Genomic DNA, 22,914 nt, shown 5'->3' with positions numbered 1-22,914 from the left:
GAGGACTATGAAATAATGTTTTATATTAGCTAAAAAATGCACCATTTTAAATTGTTGTAGGAAAACTAACAAAATGGTAAAGATACAACACTCTGAGATAAGATGATTAACCTGAATAAATTAATAAAAAAAGACTTCTGAAATAAAAAATTTAGAAGGTTATAATATGCTAAACAAAGTAGAAAGACATTAAGAGTTAATCAAAACACTTCTTTCTGTACTAGAATGGGGAAAAAAAAACTCTTTTGACACTAGTTCTGGTAACACAATTTGAAGGCTGATTATGCCTGAAGTTGTTCAATTTGTTATCTGAATAACATAATTACTTGGAAACCTTGTTAAGGTTAGAATTGTTAACTCTTTGGTTGTGTGGGGCATTAGGGGGCGCTGTATTTTTTGTGAAAAATACTTCATTTTCAAATTACACTTAGCAACTGGACTCAACATGTATTTGACATACAGTAAGTGTTTAAGTGAGTTGTCTTCAAATTGAAGAACAATTATTCAATTGTTTCCAATGAAGAAATGGGAATTGTTATTGAACTATTTGGATGGTCAGCTACAAAAGGTATCACATCGGTGAAGCCAATGGTCTATGACTTAAATCCAGTGTAAATCGCTGAGGATGAAATAGTACATTCCTGCACCTCTTGCAATGTGGAAGCAAGTCCCCTAAACACAAGCCTAGTCCATTTCACAGTAGCTTTCTGAATGCTGACTGATGATCAAGGATTTCTGATGTAATAACCTACAGCAGTTATCACCTCTGGAGGCACAATGGATAATTCAAAACTAAAAATGGATAGTGTGAAATATGCCTTTGTAACTACATCTACCAGTGTTCATCTAAACAAGTAAAAAGACAAAAGTAGACAAAGAGAGGTTCAAGGTTGTTTTGAACTGCGTAAGCAAAAGCAAAAAAGCTATATTAGACATTGGGAATGAAAGCTAACAGATTTATGTTGGTGTAAAGCAGAGGATAATGAGACCTTCACTGCTGATCCTGCTATTAAGGCTCCCATTACCTTACTATCCCAAGGGACACAGAAGTATTATTGACTGGAATCTGGAAATCAAATAAGGAAGCAGAGTGAAGAATTATATCCTATTTTACTTTGTGTCTGGACTATATGAGCACTGCTACTATTTTATGGTGTGAGTGTCTGGGGCAGCGAGGGTCAGGAATCTAGCTGGAGGAATTTCATTAGGTTTCTATCCCTACTGCTTTCTAAATTAAAGGAGGTGGTTGGAGACAACCTTCATACTTTTCCTGTTACTCCAAGATACAGTCACCACTATCCTTCTGCACATAATTGTTGTTTCTCAATTCTGTTGAAACACAAGCAAGTGCTTTTGAAAAGCTGAGGAAGAAATACAAAATGCAAAACCAATCTAAATGTAATTATTTGCATGAAATAGTATGAAGTAATAAAATGAACGAACATTATATCCCATCTGCTTTTTCTAGCAAAAAAAAAAAAAAAAAAGAAAAAAGAAAAAAAAAGCGGCACATGGATTTTTCAAGAAGTGCTTTGTAACTCCCAGGTGGCACATCTACCTTGTAATATAGCAGTTGCTATAGTAACTGCTTCTTTTTATAGAATATATTTGTACAATTCAGATTTAACCTTTTCATGGTCTCAGAATGTGTTCTTTTCATGCGATTCCAGTAGTTTCAAATAAACCTCTCTGAAGCTTGCAACAGAGATATGAACGCTACTGTATAATGTATTGAGTTTGGTGAAATTCATAGCAAGATTCTTCCTGACAATGAGGAAAAAACCCTCTTTTATTTTTTAATATCTGAGGAACATGTAGAAGAGCAGTATAGAAGTTATCTCAGCCTAGTTTTTAAGTGTTAACCATCTGCACAAGGCTGTAGGGGCCAAATCTCATAGTCCTGACTCAGTCCTTTCTCAGACAAAACACCAAGTGGGAGTCGATGAATAAGTAGTCAACAGAAAAAGACAACACAGTAATAAGAAGGGAACTTGGCCTTTAACACCAAGCTAGGCTAAACTGCAGATCTCCTACACAGTGCTACATTTTTTCCGAGCCTCAGGCATAAGTAACTGTGGTTAAAAGCAAATTAGTGCTATCAGTCCGCAGATCTCTAAAATACAGTGAGATCTGAAGCCGCTGTACATTTTGCAAGTGCATAGAATAGAACAGCTAGGAAGCTTTCCTTACAGCATCATCCAACAGCTTCCCTGTGCTCTTTTTCCCAGGAGACTTTGTTGGTGATGGTGAGGGAGATGGAAGGGGGGCTGAAAGCGTTTCCTCTTGTTCGATCTCTTTTTCCAGCTTTATTAATCCAGGAGGCTCCACCCCAAACCTTTTGGAAACATGCAAACAAATGAACAGTCCTTTTAAAGTATTCAATATCTTAAAACAAAATGAGGCAGAGAATTTCAATTGTTTATATCATACAACTGTGCAATAATATATTGCTATGTGCATTAGTAAACAAGTACCAAATATGTCACCCTTTGAAGCTATAATTACAAATTAATGCAATTACATGAAATGGTAGCTGTTACTTAAGCTTATAGTAAATATTGTTTGTCTGATAATATATGTCTGTAAATTACTAACTTATGAAGTACACTAGGCCTGAAAGTGCTGTAATCTAAAAGACTTAAAGTTCTCCATAATAGCATTTCGCATTTTACATTGTTATTCTTCTACAGGTTTGGTTTTTTTTTCTTTTTTTTCCCCTTTTTGTGTATGTGTTTTTACACAGCTCTGACTGAAAAGGGATTAAAAATGGTCCAGGACACAAGTATTGCACCAGATTGACAGACCAATATATTGACACAGAGCCAGTATTTTTCACAAGTGACTGGAGCTTTTTTAAACCTATTTTTCACGGCCAATCTTCAGACCTTTGCTTACAGTGGCAAAAATACTTGCAGCTCCAACAAAAACAAACACATGCAACTTTGGCATGGAGAACCTCAAGCACAGCTCTTGGAGACTAAGGTTCTTTAAAACAATATCTGCTTTCGAAAGCTTTATGGCAAACGATTAATTCAACATCTCAGAGCAAGCAGCAGAGCTCAAACAGATGTCCGGAGTCCAAAAGCCCATCATTTTCCTAAATACTGATAATTCCCCTCTGCTTTTTTCTTTGCCAGCATTGAACCCAAAACCAGAATAACTGAAAGATTGCTTTTTTCAGAGAAGGGCTTTGTCTTGGAGAAGCCATAATGCCATTTGGACTTTTCATAACAAACTGTATAAATGAAACCACATTTTCTTCCATTGTAGGCCAGATGCAGAAGTATGCTGACTTACCTAGGTAAAGATCTGGACACTAAAATACTGAGCAATAACAAGCTCATCATTGAAAATTAATCCAAATACCACAGTAACATCAAAGCATGGAAGGAAAAGGTATAAATGCACAGCCCTTTATTTTTATGATAAGTTTTAATTTAGTCACACCGCTGCCTAGTAAATTAATATAAAAAAAATTAAGAACCAAATCTGTGCTTATATTGGCCTGTAACTAGTGCAGTCTGCCTAACGAAAAGTCAGCCAGCACTGAAGCAAGTACTTACATGCAATTCATTTACTTCCTGTCTGTCTGCAGATGCCGACAGGCTGTAAATCATTAAATTCCCACTGGGCTCCAGGCCTACACCTGCATGCAGCCTTACTCATCAAATAAAACTCCTCCACTCTCCCAAGCAATATTGCTTCATTACTTCTACTGCTTTTCATAATCTCCAATTTTCATCATTGTGACAGGATTTTAAATTTCCCTGTGCTTACAGTGCTCCAGATTTCTCCGATGACAACTTGAAAGACAAATAAACAGTTCCTCCCCCCCCACATGCAACCAACCTAGGTGAATATTGAACGGATCAATCTGCTAGGCAGCCAGAATTGCAAAAACATCTTTTCTGAGAGGAGACCGTCATGCAGTAGAGGTGCAAATTCTGTTCTGGAAGGCATGCTGAGAATTTCCTTTTCTACTTGTTTCTAGCCTGCTTTCTCATAACTACAAGTGAAGCAGCATCAGGCTGTAATGTGATCTCCAACTGACTTAGAGCACCACTTCCCCTCTCTTATTTTACCAAGGAAAAATTGAATACAATACCAGAAACCTTGAAATGGCTCAATAGTAATTTCAAGAGACCTGTGGTAGTTGTTTAGCTCCCTGAAGTGCTACATAACTTCATTCTTTCTGTTGCATTTATAGTCAGAGTTTCTCTTGCTGCAGTTTTTGAATGCTGCCTTTGTCCAATCTCTGGTGGATCCCCAGGCCCAACTGCAGTGCTGCTGCTCAGACAGACTGTCCCTAACCAGCACAGGCGTTCTACCTCAGGTACACCTTTTTTGATTATTTTAGATTCGTTAAGTTTTTTTGTCAGCCTGTTTTGTTATTGTTTTTTTTCTCCACTTGTCAAGATACCTCTGGGCAACTTTACCAGAGACTTGTCCCCCAGTATCCTGTCCACCTATGAATATGCTGAGGCTGTCTTCTGTCATATTGCCTAGACCATTAATGAAAAAACTAAGTGATATTAAGTGATATAAATCCCTGATAAATGCCACTGTAAACCAGCAGGGCTTTGCAGTGCCACTCTTTGACTAAGCTGATAGCGCAGATTCCCACTGACAATCCAGTGATCCAGATCATCTCTGTAATTTGTCTCACGGGACACAAACAAAGGGTGATGCTAAAAGTGTTACTAACACACAGGTAAATTAGCACCTGGCTTCTCTTATCCACAAAGCACCTGTTGAATGAGTTCATGTTGAGCAGAGCTAAATTCCATGTCTGTCTCACAATGACCCCCCGTTTCTTTCACTGCTGCTTCAGACCCAATACTGTTTTCAATAAGATCTGCGAACTACATTGGTTTATGGGAACTATAGACTTTGAAGAAAAAGAGTAATTACGCCAGCAAAGCGTGCTAAGAACTGGCTCCTAATGAGGTACGTATCTTTCCACTTCCTGAAGAGAAAAAGAAGAGAAAAATCAAAAGTTACTCATTCTTTTAGTCTTCTAATCTTTCAGAAATATATTGAGGCGCTTTTTCAAAGACCTCAGTGGCAACTCTCCAGGTTGGATGGGACCCTAGGCAGCCTGGTATAGTACCAGCTCTGGAGGTTGGTGGCCCTGCCTGTGGCAGGAGGTTGGAACTTGATGCTCCTTGGGGTCCCTTCCAACCCAAGCCATTCTATGATCGTACTCTATCAAATCTTACAAAAAGCAGATCTCAGCAGGCTGTTAACAAACAATTTGCTTTATAAAGCAAGCACAAAAGGACATCTCCCCTATTTAAAGCAGCACAACAGCAGCGTCAGTTTAACATGTTCTTTCGTGCACTTTGAGGAAGAAACTCTTTTCCTTTCCCACAATAGTTATAGTTCACCACAGCTCAAGCAAAACTGACATCAAATATTTACTTTTCTGTTATACTAACCTGATATTTCCCTCCAGCAGTTCTTGTGTGCAGGAAAAACTTAAGAGATTATAAATGTGTTTTGTTTGTTTTCAAAGAAGAGATATTAGAAGAGGAACAAGTATATGGACATATGTTATTTGACCTCAAGCTATAAATAAGTGAATACAGTACAAAAATATATATCATTTATGTTTATATTACATACATACAAAATATATAAAGACTTTGGAATAGATATGCTTAATAAATAAAAACATTATATGGTTCAGGATTTATTTTCACACCTGAAGAAGGTAGTATGTGAGAAATGGAAGCTTGAGACAACAGATAAATCTGAAGGGAAATGCTGAATCTTAATTCCTTTGTACATCTGTTCAGAATTCAGTCCCCATTTCAGAATGAGATTAACCTAACTCAACCAAGTTCAACAGAATCCAGCATGACATAAAAATTGACATTAATTCCCTGAGGACTTAAGCTAGATAATATCAAATAAACAGTCGAGGGCAGGCATTTCTGATTTACACCATTGGAATAGCATCGTTCAGAGCTGAACAGTCTATCTCCAAGCTGGGGATCTTGGGAGACCAATGTTTGATCAAGTAAAGCTGAATTTGTCAAAGTTGACTTTCATCAAGCACAAAGAGAACAGTAGGCCCTTGTTCATGTCAAGTTAAGTTTTTAAAAATTATCTGTAGTTTTCAACATGTTGGAGTTCACGTTTTTTGAAAGAATAGAAAACCCCTGAGAACTGGAAATTTGTTCTTATTCTTATCAACACTATTGATATGCAAATTTCCAGTGACAAGATATTTTCTTGCAGATAAATTTAGCTGAGTAGCTTCCCAAGTGAACATTCATAAAACATAAATACATAGATGAAAAGACTAGTCCATATAGAAGGAAGTGGCGCCTACCCCCACACTGACTGTACACACAAGGAATTTTACAGAAACTAACAAATACTAGAAAAACATGACAATTCACTTTAACGGGCACAGTTTCACATAAGCTCAGCGTACATTTAAAAGTGAGCAGCAGGACAACTGGTCATATATTTTGTAGCAAGTCTTAGGCACAGCACCAGCATATCAGCAAAAACAACAACAACAAAATCACATTCTCATTCCCATCACTTTGATAGTTTATCAAAAGCCAGAGGCGTTTTGACAGCAAAAGTTAGTTCTAGAACATAACAAGGGTCCTGCCTGGCGAGGGACATCTGACAGAGATGGAACACAGACTGTTTTTCGATTCTTGTCTTGATTCTGTTGGTGAGAGTCAGAGCTATGTTTATCGAAATAAATGAGATAAGAGTGAGTGTTGCTTAGGTCAGATTTAGGACAGCTGAAGACTGATGTTATCAGCAAAGCTAATTAAATCACAGTTGTTTATAGAGAACGTGGCCATTAAAAGGACAAACAGATCAAAGCTTTATTTGGAAAATAATTTTCAACTCCTTCCTCTCCTAGCATAAGAACAAACAATAAATACCCTCACTAAGGTGAAGATAGAGATATTTCATTATCTTCGTTACCAACTGCCCAAGAGATATTCTTGAGTGATATCAAGACAAGCATTCTTCTTGAATCTAATGAGCATAAAAGCTAGACATGTGCTGATTTAGGTAGTCTCTCAATAAGCAGAGCTGTCAAGAATGCAAATATTTCTTCATTCTTTAAATATTTCCACCTACCTTGCTGCAATCCGTCCAAGTTCCAGTAAACAAAGGCACACTTCTCTTGGCTGCTTGTGAAGAACTGGAAAAGCAAAATGAAGATGGAAAACACTTATAAATGAAAGCTATTTTAAAGACATTTATAATGAACACAACTGAATCATCAACATCTATAACACTTGATGCGCATAAAAGTTGCTTTTCTTGGGCTAGCACTGGAATGTGACTGAAATAAAAAATATAGGATCAAGGAATGAGATCAAGTGATTATTTAGGATGTTCCTATTTAATGATGCTTCATTTTGAAAAATATCACTGAAAAATTATTTGGTACCCTGCAATCAGTTTAACAATATATAACAAGTAATCAAAAACAAAGTAATAATTAGATGGTGCCCCCATCCCCACCTTTTACAAACTAAGAGAATTTACATCCTTTAAATCACTGTTTTTGTTAGCCTACTTATATCAGAAGTATTATCTCCTATTATAGCAAATATGAAATGAGGGTACTTAAGGAATTCAGCTCATCATAAGGAAACCCAATCACACAAAAAACTTTCTGACACACACACGCAAGTTTTTAAGCCTAGATTTTTCACATCATCTGCAGTTTCAAAGCTGCTGATGCAGCTGTAACTCAGCATAAACTTCATACTCTGAAATATCACCATAGTCCAGTAAAATTCTATTTATCTATCGTGTATTTAAAATTCAGATAGTTAGTGCTTTGCAGAAAAGTCTACTAAAATATTTAATCAAAAAACCAGATCAGCATATGAAGAATGGCCTTTGACTGTATATAATCAGCTTCTCCAAATCCCAAAAAGAGAGACAAATTAAGGAATAATAAAAATAATATAAAATAATAAAATAAAAAAATAGGAGTATATTATCATCATCCCTTTGGAAATACCTATTGCAGAATAACCCTCATGTTTTGAATAAAGTTCAGCTTGTAGAAATTTCTGTAATAACTCAAAGACTTATACATTACACAGATCATGAAAACAAAAATCTAGCAACAAAATTGGTTTTCTTTCATTGAGGTTAAAGCATCTACTGTGTAAACATTTTGGTCTTCTAACAACTCACCTAACTGAAATGAAGAAAAAAATGAAACAGGTAGTCCCATGTCTAATTAAAACTCTGGAAGTCACTGTTTTGTCCTATACTGTATGTATGAAACCCAAATGATATCTGAAGTCAAGTACCTCTAAATAACCGATGCCTACACATGCAGACTTTTGCAACTTTAATTTCTCACTCCACTGACTTGAATAAATCTGTGTTAAGTTGGGTGAACTGGATACTCACCCTTAAGTCTTTCACTAGTGTAGCAATTCAAGATGTAGGCTTTCTTCCCCTCTGATTTCACTTAAATATATTCCCTGAAGTAAAACTACAGAGTATGAAAACTAGAATGGCAGTACACTAGGAAAACTATTTTTCATCCTTCAGCCATCTGTAATGAAGAATATAAAAGATGCAGACTTGGACGTTCAGCTATTCTCGATATTTTCCCTTGCCACGGTTCAGTAATTTTATCAAATATTTAATCTTCCCTAACAGTCAGTATTTTTTGAAGTGCTATATTCATGACTCTAGAAACATATACTTTCATTCTGAAAAAAGGGCCAAAACAGTTAGGATCACCCTGAAATAAAACCTGATTTGAAGAAGCAAGACATCCCTGAAACTGCCAGTGGAATAAACCACTTCTGGAACAGCCAAGGGGAGTTCAGCAGTTCTGAACTGCAGTTCACAAGTGTACACAGCTGAATAACTTTTGGAGGGAGGAAGAAAAGAGAGCCTTGAGTGATACTACTTCCAAAAGGATTCACAGACTGAAATGGAGGGAGATTTGAAAAAGAAAGGTAACATTTTTATGTTGATGCTTAAAACTCTTGTACCCAATCAAAATCCCAAGTTCCTAAGCAAATCAATTTAGTCTAGACACAGTTCATGCATTTCACACTGAAGAAAAAAAAAAAAAAAAGGAAACAGTGAAATCATTGTTTGAGGATGGAAATCTGTGCAGGCAATAATCAAGCATAAAAACAAATGTCTGACCACATAGTAAGAACAGAGTGACAGCACTTCTAACAAGGAAAAACGTTAGCATTCTTGAGGACTATACCAGCATACGTAGTTGGGTACTTGAGAGAAAAACAAATATTACTTTGTATATTGCAACACCCACTGGAAATAATTTGGATTCCCCAAACGAATTTTCTGCTATTTTCCAAAAACCCAGCCGTATAACAGGCTACCATCATACCATTGTATTCTGGAGAATAGAGCACAAGTCACAGGGACACAATGCTGCATTTCTAAACCTATCTGGGTTCCAACATCTGTGGTAACTCTGAGCAAACAAATAAGACCACTGCCTATTAGAACAAGACGAACTTCTAAGCGTCTTGATTTCCAAGTACTCACCTTGAGTACACATACTTTGTGTCTAGAGCCATTCCACAGTATTTGAAATAAAAATAAGATCTGTAGAGTCCTCATAACTTAATCTCAAGTCTTAAACAAATTGTACTGCTCTTCACTGGTAACCATACACATACACAGTTCTATTAACACGTAATGGCACACATACAAAATAACTAGCAGCATTTGAGGCCAACAGTCAATTCATTCTGAAGTGACTGGTGACAAGGTCAGGCTGAAGCAACACCTTTGACTGTGAGATTCTGTTCTATCCTATGGTAGATGCAGTTCCCATTTTCTTAATTGCTTCCATCTGCATTTGTACTATCTCAACTTTTTAACACCAGTTATTCAATTCCAGATATACTACATGGCAAACATCCCTTTGTGAAGCAACACTTGTGTTTTTTTTTTTGAGATTGTAGCAATCCATGGGCAGTTAGACACGGTAAGTGCTGACAGCCAAAAATGGTTTTTAGAAATCGTCTTCATCTGTGTATAACCATATAAACAAACCACTGCACATCAGTTTAAGTTTATAGCATGTTCATTTCCGTGATAGTGCTCATGTATGCTGTATTTAAGAAAAAGGAAGATCTCTCTAACACTCCTATGAGCTAAGTATTATTATTTCCATAGAATTAAAGTATAGGCTTTAGATACAAAAATTAGCACAGGTGCTACTTAAAGATACACACTGCATGATCTCCATGGTACTCTCGCATTTCCTAATGAAGCATTTTTATGCCAACGCAACTACTGATGCCATTACAAAGTCTGATATAGATCCTCCTGCTGCCAATGGGAGCCATGTGATTGAGTCAGTCATTTCTCCAGTGCCATTTAGGAACAATATCATGATGTTATCCTTCAGCATCTTATATCATTCTTCAAACACCTTTCAATTTTTTGCAACGAGAGAGAAGGAAATAATGTATCACTAAGAAATTTCTCCACTGTGGGAACTCTGCCACATCCAGACACCGTTATGCTAAGATCCACCTGAAGATAAAACTGCCCTTCTAGGGAAAAATAACCTACAAAGGAAAAGTTGATAGACACAAAAGCTGAAAAATCCAATGAACATAGCAGAGCCAGCCTCAATAATAGCTGAAATACTTCACTTCCCATTATTATATCTTTTTATTCCATTCCCCATCTTTTTTTTTTTTTTTTTTTTTTTTTCTTCCCTAAATCTGCTACATATGTAAAAAAATATTTCTGGAGAACCACCTGCCAGTCCTCACGTAAGATAATTCATCTGATTAGATGACTGTAAGCAAATAGCCATTGTGAATGGAAAGCATGCTGTGCAGATCTACAGCAAAAAAAGAAAAGGAACAAGAATGAAAACAGCTATTCTGCCAGGGAATCTCACCATTTGCTTGAAGAAAGTAAATGTATACATTATTTTGAAACCTCCACATATCTACAAAAAATATGTTGGACACTTCACCAGTTACAGGCTCTTCTGCTTTCCATTTAATTTTTTCAAATACTTATCTGTTGTTCTCATTGCCTGTGTCTTTCCCAGCTACTTCCAGAAACTTTTTCAGCAATACTTTCTTTTCAGCTCCTAGCAGACGTTTACCCCTGCTTCTCTCTGGCTCTGTCTTCTTTCTTCACACTGCCTCCCATCTTGCCGCTGCCCATTTCTCTTTTCACAGGCTCTCCTCTCCTGATCGCTCTTCCCTTGTTCTCTTTCCTTCAACTTCATTTTTTCCCTATTTCTTGCTCCTTGCATTTCTGCATCTTGCACTGCTCCAGGAAAAGTCAAGAGTGCAGAGAAAGAGTGATTGTCTCACCTGGGGCTGTACAGAAACTGCATGTCACTGTTGAGCATGTTCTGAAAACTCTTGGTTTAAATAAGAAATTTCGTGTGATTTTTATCTGTTTTCTAATTAAAAAACAACAGAATGTACATTTGAGATACAGAAAGAAGCTTCTTACATCTGCTTGACAACTTTCAAACCTTGGCTTGTAATAGGCTTTAAAAAAAAAAAAAAAAATCATACTTTTTCATCCCAGAAACTTGAATAAAAACAAATATGATTCCTGCTTCTGAAGCATGTTCAAGCTTACTGGACGTGACAAGATAGAGTTTTAATATTTATCATGATACACTTTCAATTACCATAATTCATATGTGTCTAGGGAGGGCTTTTAAGAAGGTTGATCCTTCCCATTGTCTTTCACTTTCTCCTCAAATACTTTCTTATTTTCTTCCTTAAAGATCCTTCAGTAGTCTTGGTGTTTTTTTTCCCCTGTGGTCTTATTTTTTCCTTTGACAACCTTTACCTTTTCAAGTGATCTTAAACGTATCCTTTCTTCTGCATCAAAAGCAGTTATAATAAGACATACTTAAATCAAGGAGTTGCATTCTCCCCACTCTCTATTTCAGCACTATTGGCTACAGAATCCTCAAAGCAAAGTTTCAAACAGTAACTCTACGGATAGTACAGGCTTTGTCTCTAGAGATCATCTAAATACTAATAATTTACTTGAATTAGGATGCTAATTCAATGGTAATAACAATGTCCGGGATGCTTTTATAGTCCTCAAAGCACGATTTATTAAAAAATAGTATGAGTTGTTTAGTAATGCTGTGAAAGATGGGACAAAGCCTTATTTTGATGCAACGGTATGATATTTAACACTGTGTCACTGAAAGAACAGTCAACAGAAAAATTAGAGTAATAACACAAAATAATAATACAAAAAAGCAAGCTATTTGCCAATAGACATAGTACTTTTAATCAATCCACTTTTGACTATTATGTGCAGTTTTGTTGTTTCTTTTTTTTCCCAAGTCAAACAAGCAACATTAGACTAGAAGTCAGAAGTGCCTGCATTTAAGTTCACTATTTCCACTAAAGCACTATGCACTTTCATTCAAGGAACCTATCAGTTGAACTATAATAATATATAATAATATATAATAATCAAGAAATTGCATCAAAAAAAGCCCACATCACACATTACATACACACACACAGTAACAAAATATGAGTACAAAACATTACCACAATATCCAACAACTTTCAAAATGAATGACACACATTAGCATGCTGGCACAATCAGAGGCAAACCCTTTTCTTGCCGAGTAGACTCTTCATCATAGAAGAGACGCAGAACATTCACTGGTTCCGAGTCCTACAATCATCCAACAACACTGTTACCAAAGATGAGTTCATAACTTCAGCTTTAAATTCAGTTAACTGAGGCAATCATTGAAAAGCCTTACCATTCTCACTATTTGGCCAAGAATAGTTTCCTTCAGTTATTACATTCTTCAGGCTTGAGCACCATAATTACAAGTATGCCCATCAAGAATGCTTTCATAAATTGTATTATCATAGCTGTGTGGATCTGCTGCCCTAAAACCTACAGAGGGGGAACTTACCAAATATACACGATATGAAACAGGGGAGTTACAGCAGGTATTACATTTCTTAGTCAACAAGGAGTTTCATGTCCCAGTTTTGGCATAAATTTTCATCTCTGGTATTACTGAAAATCCCATTCAAAGACTGCATTTCAAGATTTAACCAGATGCTATAAGTTTTACTTCAGATAATAGTTTTTTGCACTAACAAAGCTAATCCCTTCTTTAAATACACTAACTATAAAAATAATGATTATAAAAAAAAACACTTGAAATTAGTCAGTGAGTACAGGAAGCAGTAAGAGTCTCCCTCTATCTTGCAATACTCAAGATATCTCTACATACAGAGATACCTGCATCATAGAAGCAGGTTACATTTTAGGCCTCAATTTAAAAAGTAATTTATTTTCCTGATAAATATCAAGTGATTTTTCATATTATTATTAATATTAGAAATCTATCACAAAGATTTTGAAATTCAAAGCCACAATTTCAATGGAAACTCAGGAAGAAGTACTGAAGTATGTCATCACTCCCTACCACAGATACCCATGCATTAAATTAACACACCGCCACAAAAGCCAGCCTCCTATAAATTTATTTTAATCTGAACAAACAAATCCAAACATTTTCTCGTGATAGTTGAAGTGAAATCTAGGTTAAAACACTTACAATGCTTTTAATATTTTACTAATCTCTTGCAAAGGTTTTCAAAGTAATCCCATCAGTTCCTTTGAAGGTATATTTGTACCTACCAAAAGAGCAAACACTGTGCTTTCTTTCTATTTATTTTTTTGAAAAGTTGACTTTGTTTTCTTTTTTGACTTCAACTGTGTAACTTATATCCAACAAAGCATTGCAACCTGTGATCAAGCTTAATTACTAAATTAATCTACAAACAGTGAACAAGGACACAGTGACACAAGCAAGTCTACTCACCTTACTACATGGATTAGCCCTAGAACATTACCATTTTCAAGAAGACAGACTCAAGGAACGGTCAAAATTCCTATCAACAGCTCTTGCTCACAAGCTTTTATCAGTTATGGGCTGCATAACATTTGTTTCACAATATTGCATTCCATATGAAGGAAAACCTTTATAGGACTTCAACGTAAGTGCTAAAACTGTGGGAGTGCTGGATGCATGCACATGTGGTTTCACATGGTTTCTAACATGATGTCAGAGACTTCAGATATCACCAGTATGAGAACGTTTCTAGGGAATTAGAAGTAATTAATATTTTCTTAGCTAGTACATGTCAAATTTTACTGATTTCTGAATAGATTTGGAATACTTTAAAAAATATTTAATATCATAAAAACCATTATTCAAATGTTTTGGTGCATTCAATATTCAATTTTATTCTAAAATTTTGAGTGGAAATTTGCTGCGAAAAGGCTAAAAGTTTCATGTGATACACTGACACGAAGAAAATATCACTACAGGCAGATAAATGAAGTATTTACATTCCATAAGGCTGGTAAAATAGAATAAAAAGGGAGGATAAAAATCAAATCAAGTACAAATATTAACAAAGGTTTCTCAAAACTACCTGCTTTATCACATGGGTTTTAAGCATCAATACTTTTATTAGCTATAGAGGAGAGAAAAAACTTGATCTTCATAACCACAGTTTTAGAGTTATCAATCAAAAAACGTACAGCAGACATTCATGAGGCAGTGTGAACTCTTTCATGCCATTTGCATATGTTCCTCGTCATTTTGAACTGAACCTTTTATAGAACTTACCTATGCTGAATTTTTATTTCTTCTGCAGGAGAAAAGTGATTTGTGGGAGAAAGCAGAACATAAAACCTTTCAATTAGTAACTGTTACGATTCATCATTATTTCTAACGTAGTAACGAAAATATTACTCAAATTAACTTTGTCCACATTTTACCTCCAACAGAGGGAGAGTACTAACTCCTATTTTTATCTTGTTTGGAAACAGCATGATCACTACCACCCTGTCAATGTAAGAAAAATAGGTCAAGCCATTATCAAGTTCTAATTCCATTTACAGCACGGTAAATCTTTTCAACATGTACTTTCCATGTCCAGTAAGACAGAGCAGCAAAAGAACTTGTTTAAATCATCGAGAAATATCAGTCAGTAATCAAGCCAACCTGTTAGAGCTACATCTGGTTTGCGCACTGTGTATTTGGGCACATTTCTTTCCACTTTTCTGTAAGCTGAAGTAATCTTTAGCACCAGCTTTCCAGGTGTGTTTGCATTCAGTGTTATCCTGTCGCTAGCAAAGCTCTGACTACGTGTAAAAGTATGCGTAGAATTAACGTAGGCAAGGAACTACATTATTTAAGCTATGCTGATTTCATTTCTAAATAAGATCTGATTTCCTTACAATGCACAAGAAATTGTAAACACTGGAAGTCTGTGTTTCCTTTCTTCTGGAGTTTGTAACACTAGGTAGAATTCAACTTCTCCATCATTTCAAAACTTTTAAAGTATGATTGTTTGTCTTACACGTGATTTACCATGGCCAAGAAAAATTTCATCTTGGGGACTTAATTAACAACACAGAGGCATTACATATATGCCTAGTATTTTGTCTTTTTTTCATACCAATTCCTTCTCTCACATGCATTTCCTCCTCATAAAATACAATTTAAGAAATCCAAGCCACTTGCGTGACAAAATAATAGACAAATGTAGAAGTCTCAGAAGCAGTCATGCTAGAAGACAAAGATTGTAAAAGAAGAACAGATCACTTGCAGTACAAAGAAGTAACTCAGTTGTGCAAAGGCCTTTTGAGAAACAAAGCAAATAATTTTCTTGATAAAGCAAAACGTGTTCATTTAACATCTGTAGAAAGTGAGTGTTTTTGTTTTTTTGTTTTTTGTTTTTTTAATGATTGCAGCTACTTACAATTCTGTCTGAGTTTAGATAATAAACACACATTTGATTCTGTTCATTTCTTAATCTATCTAAACCCTGAAGAGTCCTAATTTTTCCTTTGAACAGGGAAAAGTTAAATTAATGAAGAACACATATTGTTGCAAGAATTATTTCCTAAACAATTCAATTATTTTTATGGAGCTCCCTGAAGCACTAGTGTTAGCTAACTTCTAGCTTCTGTCCTGAACTGCATGCCGGAATCAGCTGGGAAGAAGGTCAGCTGAAGGAAAGAAGGACAGAGAACAAAATCCTATTTTCTTGCCTGCTGAGCAACACACCAAGAATTTGCTCTAGCAGCTAAATATCTGTAGCAAGAACTGAGAACGTACATGTATCCTATTCTCCTAAAATAGGAAAAGACTTCTGCATTCACTGAACAAAGGAATAACATCCCATGATTGGAAAAATGGGCGTGTAGTGTGAAAAAGCATTTGTATGCAAGAAAACATTGAACGATTTTTGTTTTACTTGAGGCCCTCTTAAAACTGAATTAAATGAATTTTAACTTGATAGATACTTCATTTGGTCAGATTTGGAGTCAGAATCTATTAGAAGAGCCATTCTCTCTTTCAAAATACAAGCAACAAGCTCTTTACTAACTACTACATAAATAAATACATACCCAAACCTTCCGATTCAAACAGGCAGGTATCATCCACTCCTACATCTCTGCACCAGGATAAGAAATTTGCTGTGTTGTCTCGTGCAAAAAAAGACCCCGAAGGTGCATTGGCTTTGCATGGAATTTTCCGTACTGGCAAGGTCTGGAGAAAAAAACAAAAACAAAAAAACACCACAGAAGTTAATTAGTACCTGCCACCAACAAATTTCCTTCTTTTAAGAATTCTAAAGAAATAATGAGAAGTGAACTTAGTGGCATAAAGCTGTCAAACACAGAGATGTTTCAAAAATGTTGTGACTGGACACGTGATGCACAGTTTAGAACTGAATGGGTATTAGCAATCCTTTTATTTTATTTTTTCTTAAATAAAGAATATTAGCAACTACAACTTTGGTATTTAATGTTTTGTCCAGTTCACTGAATTAAAAAACTAAAACAAGAGCTTAACGTTATAAAGAATGATTTCAGGAATTTTCTGAATGTTCCTAAAACTAAGGCAAATTTGAGATCTAGCTTGAGATCTCCCACATTAGAAGAGTTTTGTCAATCTTCCTCTAGCTTGGTAATGGTATGAGATTTTCAATCTCAAGGACAAAAGACTCTACATATGAAAGAAATGGTACCAGCTCCCAACACTATACACAAGCCCCCTCTACACAACACAGAAATGTAGCCTAATTGCTACAAGATCAAGGCCTAAGAGAGAGTCTCTCAGAGTACCAGTTAGCTACATAGCAGTTCCTCTGATATCTGAGCTATCACCATAACACTTAATTTCTGAACAACAGTAATCATCACAGCAAACTTGTTGCTTGCTTTGGTACTTTATTGAGACACCGAGATGCCAAGAATAATTCAGCATCTAGTACTCATGTAAGACTTCTCCAAAAATGAAAAATCGCCATCTCTCATTTCAGAAGAACGAGTGATATATTATTACTATGTAACTTCAGACATCTTAAATCATAGAGGAATTCAGCTCCATGCTGATTTTCACGTGCTGCTTTTCTATTATGCTGATTTATGAAAAAGTTCCTTTTGTTTTGGAGTCAGTTGTTACTCAATGACAAGTGAGCAAAGAAGGTAGGAAACTGAAGATGTGTGTGTAATAGTTCCTGGACCTACATCCAAATTTTGGTGTTTAAAGTTTCAGAATAACTCCTGGAAATGCAGGGAAGGAAGAGGAGCACAGGAGTAGGCTCCTGGTAATTTTACCCACATCAGTACTTAAAGACTTAGGGTTGAGAAATTATGTTGGAGGTACAACAACAGCAGCATAATTGGAGGATACATACACACAACGTTTTTGTTGTTGTTGTTGTTGTTTTAATAATTATAATGATGTGAGAAATTGCCTTAAAAGTGAGATTAAGTTGCCTTAAAGATATGCACATGCCCTACAAATGTTTAGGTCTGTTGCTCAGACCGCTATGCAACTCCCACCTCCTGATAATTCTGATTCCAACTGTAGCATTTTACATTTACCTTGCTTTGCAATAATAATATTTTTGTTTCAAAATGTACAGAGATATTAATTCTTTTCCATGGCATATTAACAGATAAACTGATCAGTTTTATGTGATTATTTAAAAAAGCAACGTAATATCAAACAATGAAACTCTTTTACTACAACACCTACACTTGGACCACAGCATCTTTGTGTTGCAGTATGTGAACACAGAACCAACTGAGTAAACAAGTCAATGTACAGATACCAAACAGACTATACCTGAGGAATCCACGTGCTTTGGAATTTTTTGAATGACTATATCCAATTTAAAACCCAAATCCTGGATGACCATATAAGAGATTAACAGCAGTGGGAAAGGAACAAAATGATAAAAGCTAGTTCCAGTGTTCCTGGTACTTGCAGACTTGTGTATTAGCTACTTCAAGAGAGCACAGAAAGAAGATGAAGCCACATCTAGTCTTCCTTCTAAAATATACTCGCGTTGTCAAATATCGCTGCCTCCCAGCTCACCCCTCATTTTTCATTGCTGGATTTTCCACAGTGCACTGACAGTTACTCGATGCTCTGCTTTGCAGAAAACTAGAGTGTCTTCTCCAAGGCAAAAACCACTCTCAAGCTCAGGAACAGTTCAGAGGGATAATATGGGTGAAATCATAGCAGGTTTGTCCCTTTCCACCCAATTCTCCAGAAACAGCTCTGTTTTCTGTTTCTTTATTGACTTTATCCTACCACATCTCCCCAGAAGCGATCTTTATTCTTTCAGGCCATGTTATTGGGTGTATGAAGTCTGTGGTAAAACCTTCATATTATTTCAGGAAATCTGAACTAGGAGGAAGGGTAAAAAAAACAAAAGCAAGCAACTATTAAGCTATGTGGCTGGTAGGTGCCAGTCAGCAATCAGAAAAGATTTTTTCCCACTGCAGGCACAAGCAACCTGCCTTACTCAGTCCAGAGTTTATGGGGCAAGAGTCAGCAAGCAGTGCTGGCCTGGGATCAGGAGCTGCTCCTTGGGGATGCCCTCAGCAGCAGAAGAGTAGCAATGGCCAAGGAGATGGCCAGGCAGATGATGCTGCCTTTCTTACTGGGCGCTGTTGGGAAAGCTTTGCGATGCCTGGCAGGAAGGCATCGCATGGGTCACCGTTTCTCTCCATTATTAACAATGTGGGAAGAAATTTGGTTCTAAATATTTTCCATCTGCAGATATAGGTTGTCAAAATGACTGCATACTCAATGCATTTCTTTAGTTCTTCAGAATAGATGGTTTATACAGCAGTAATCTGTGCAGTTGTAGTCAGTAAATAAACAATGTAAAACCTCATTTACATAATGGACTATTCATAAATAACACATCTATACTTTAGCAAGACAGACCTTTAAGCACATCAACAGACCTAATATCTCTGTGAAGTTTAGACATCCATGGACCTAACAACAGTTTCTTTACAATTAAAAGAATTCAAAGTCTTTTAAATATAACGTTTCACAATTATAGCTACAGCCAATAATAAGAGAATCTAGACACATTTATCATACTTAACAAAACCCCAGTATTCCCTACTTCAGAGTAACAGACAAAATATCTGATTAACGGGTCTTCCAAGAAGCTCAAAAGAGAAAAGCACTGAAATGTAAAAACAAGACATGTATTGGCTACAGAAGGGGAAAACCTTACATAATTAAAGAAAAAAAAAAATCATCACCTTGCAGTCACCTTGCATCATCACCTTACATTTTATGGAACAATTGTAAGACAGACCAATATCCCCAGCACTGCATAATCTCACTAACATATAGCATTTGGTATGTCATCTCATTTCCCACAATGTTAGGAATTGAAGAAAACAGCAAAACCTCCCTTCTATTAAACAACAGCAGGATCATGACCAAGTTGATCACAGAAATCACAGGGAAATACTTGTATTTTCTTATCACCTAATAAATCTCCCTACCACCTTTTAAATAGAAATGCAGGCTTGTTTTTTTTTCTTTAATAATTCCAAAACTATCACCATAATTTTCAACCTAAAATACATGAAAGCTCTTATTTAAGAAAGCTTTCATACATAAGTATTCTTTACTGATTTGTACAAATGGCCTGAATGGCTTGAAAGTGCTTTCTAGCAGATCGTTCTGAAGTAATTATATTTCCATATGGCACAACTGACTTTTGTTGACACAGTATAATATAACCACAGTTGCTTTGAAACAGCAGTGGCTGCAATTACTCCTATCAAATATCACGAAAACAGTTCCCTAGTTATCCTCCTTCTACAATCTTGTCTTGTTGATGTGCATGCATGTGGTTTAATGCAGGATGTGAAAGTGTGAGTGAAACATATGATGCAATCCTGGAAAAATGCTGTCAGGTTCGCTTCTAAACCCAAAAGGGACTCTCTTACACCAATGCTCTGAAATCACATGGAAAAATGTATTTCTCAACTGGATTTCCAAAATGAGGAAAAACACATTTTTAATAGCAGATTTGAGTCACATTTTTAGAATTCCTAACCATACCCCAAACCTCTCTGAATAAGGAATTTCACAGCTTTTTTGAACTGCTACTTTCACTTGGATACAAGGAAGAAGATTAGCAGTTCTGTCTGTTGTGGAAGAGGTTTAGACAGACACTCATAGGAAAAAGTTACTTTTACCACCTAATAACCAAAACAAGGTTGGAGGCAATACCCTATTGAGAGCACAGTATTGGAATTCATCAGTGTGTCCATAGTACCAACTTAATATTATTACACAAGTATTAATTGAGAAAATTAATTATATAAGCGAGATTTAACCTGTATCTGTCTCATAGCTTTTTATGAACTTGCCTTTAATTTCAAAACTAGCTTCTCTTCTACTTACTCTACATAATCTTCTACTTCTTAAATTCTGTTGCCACTTTATTATTATTATTAATAGTATTTATTAGTCTTATAGAAGTCTTCCTCCCCCTGAATTTGCTCTTCGGCTGTGGAATACAAAAAGAGAAGACCTGCCATTACCCTCTCTGTGAATGGTTTCTTTAATTGTCCTTTATTAATTCATACAATGTAAACAAATCAAAGCTCACTGCTAGAAGAACTTGCTCTTCTTTGAGTGACTGCTGCTCACTTCATTGCAGAGTGAGGATATGTCTACGCAGATGCATTAATTCAGTTGCTGTAGAATCATAGAATGCTTAGAGTTGGATGGGACCTTTAAAACTCCCTTCTGCTCTTCTTAATTCTTCAGAAACCCAAAGTTGGAAGATATCAGACTCCACTTATAATTCACAGAAGAGGTATCCCATATTCTAACTTTAGCAAATGAAGTTCATCTTACACCGCACTGCAGTGCCAAGATTCAGATTTAGTGAAAAGCAAGGAAGCATCGGCAAGTATGAACAGAACAATGAATAAATTAAACAATTCCTGCAACAAAAAATAATTACTCGTTGATACGGTGGACTTCACGTACCTCTTTTCCCCCTCCCTACTCCATTTACTATGGCAGACAGGTTCTTCAATCAAAACAATGTACTAAATGAACAGAATGAATATGGATAACTCTGAATAGAAAAATACGTACATGGAGTTAGAAAATAAAACCTCTCCCATCATAAAAAAAAAACCCAAAATTTAAAGAAAAAAGAATAATACAATCCCCTCTAGTTCTTCTAGAGATAGAATTAAAACTAATAGAGGGAAATTTAAAACAGAAGCTCAACGTAGAAATTTTGAAGCGATTTTGATCAATAGAAATTGTGCAATCTTTTTCAACATGGAATCAGAAATAGCCTCTAGACATATGAAAAGTGAGACTGCATTTGCAATAGATAGTGCCTCCAAGCAACTAATGCAATAATTGGTTAAACATCAAGTGTCTTTCAGTGACAGGTAGCCTTCCCACCATCATACTGCAGAAAGATGCCATTTTGATATAGCAGGTTGAATTTCAAGTTTAAAAATCATATGGTAACCAGATTGTTATGCTATGCAATCGCTGCAGAGATCGTCAAAAGCCAAAAATGACTCATTATCAACTTCCTAGACTTTATTAAATTAATTGTGATCTCTCTGGAATGCCCAACAGATTTATGGTGTGACAACAGAAATAGATAACATCATTGTGGCTTTGTTTAAAGTTAGAGAGTACAGTGTTAAAATAAATACAGACTTAAGCGTGCGTTCTTTATTGGTATCAGTCAAATATAAAATATCATTTCTTTCAAGTAGCACTAATTTTAACTGCTTGTAGTGCTATAACGTGATGGAAAGTACAGCAACAGTAGTGGAGTAGCACAATCCTAGGCTGTAGCAAATAAGAACAAGCCCACTCACAGCAGCTGTGGATACAAAAACAATGGAAGAATAACTGCTTACCTTCAAAAGGCCTCCAGTAGGCAGGGACCTCCAGCAAAACACCTTACCTCCACTCCATGCCCTTAAATAGGTCTGGGAAGGGGTGGATCCTGGCTCCAGCCCTTCTGGTCATTCAGCTGCACCTGAGCTCCCTTGGGTTGGCCCTGCCTTTCCACCAGGTGCTCAATCACTGCTTCAAGCCATGACTTACCATTTCCACTACACTACTTAAGACAAAAGTGTATATGCAGAATAAACTTAATTTAACAATAACATGCATTTAAAAGCTAAGACTTTGTTCATGGCTTTCTTCTTCCAAGGGTTCTGTCCAAGACAGAGCCTCCTGGTCATTCAGCAGCAGATAAAAACCCTAATTATCATCTCAAAAAGATGGGTTTAGTAATTATGAAAAACTAACCTAACTTAAACCCAGCCTCAATTACACACTTTTAAATTTAGTTAAATAATTGAATCTATTTAAACTTCAGAAGATCTATAAATGGGCTTTCAAAGTTTCCGGACATCTAACTACATAAAATACTTAAGCTTGCTAACAAAGTCACCTTTCTTGATCACCTTTCAAAGACATTTTAATTTAGTTTACAAACTGCAAGAATGTGTTAGGTTTAAAGACTTTTCTTT

At 36.0% G+C, this 22,914-nt stretch overlaps 1 protein-coding gene across 6 annotated transcripts in view; it reads right to left on the bottom strand.

Moving 5' to 3' along the window:
• GAS2 (growth arrest specific 2) overlaps positions 1 to 22,914 on the bottom strand; it is a 98,485-nt gene that overhangs the window by 33,169 nt on the left and 42,402 nt on the right. For all 6 annotated transcript variants that reach the window (XM_042882686.1, XM_042882685.1, XM_042882690.1 and 3 more), the window contains 3 exons: positions 16,465 to 16,606; positions 7,117 to 7,180; positions 2,191 to 2,335 (listed from right to left, as the gene is read on the bottom strand). In XM_042882686.1, coding sequence (XP_042738620.1) covers positions 2,191 to 2,335; positions 7,117 to 7,180; positions 16,465 to 16,606 — 351 coding nt within the window. The remainder of the gene's footprint in view (positions 1 to 2,190; positions 2,336 to 7,116; positions 7,181 to 16,464; positions 16,607 to 22,914) is intronic.

This window comes from Lagopus leucura, unplaced genomic scaffold, assembly GCF_019238085.1.
Source record: "Lagopus leucura isolate 7727_CA_CO unplaced genomic scaffold, USGS_WTPT01 Super-Scaffold_100035, whole genome shotgun sequence".
NCBI lineage: Eukaryota > Metazoa > Chordata > Aves > Galliformes > Phasianidae > Lagopus > Lagopus leucura.
This window is presented reverse-complemented; position numbering and strand designations above follow the sequence as displayed.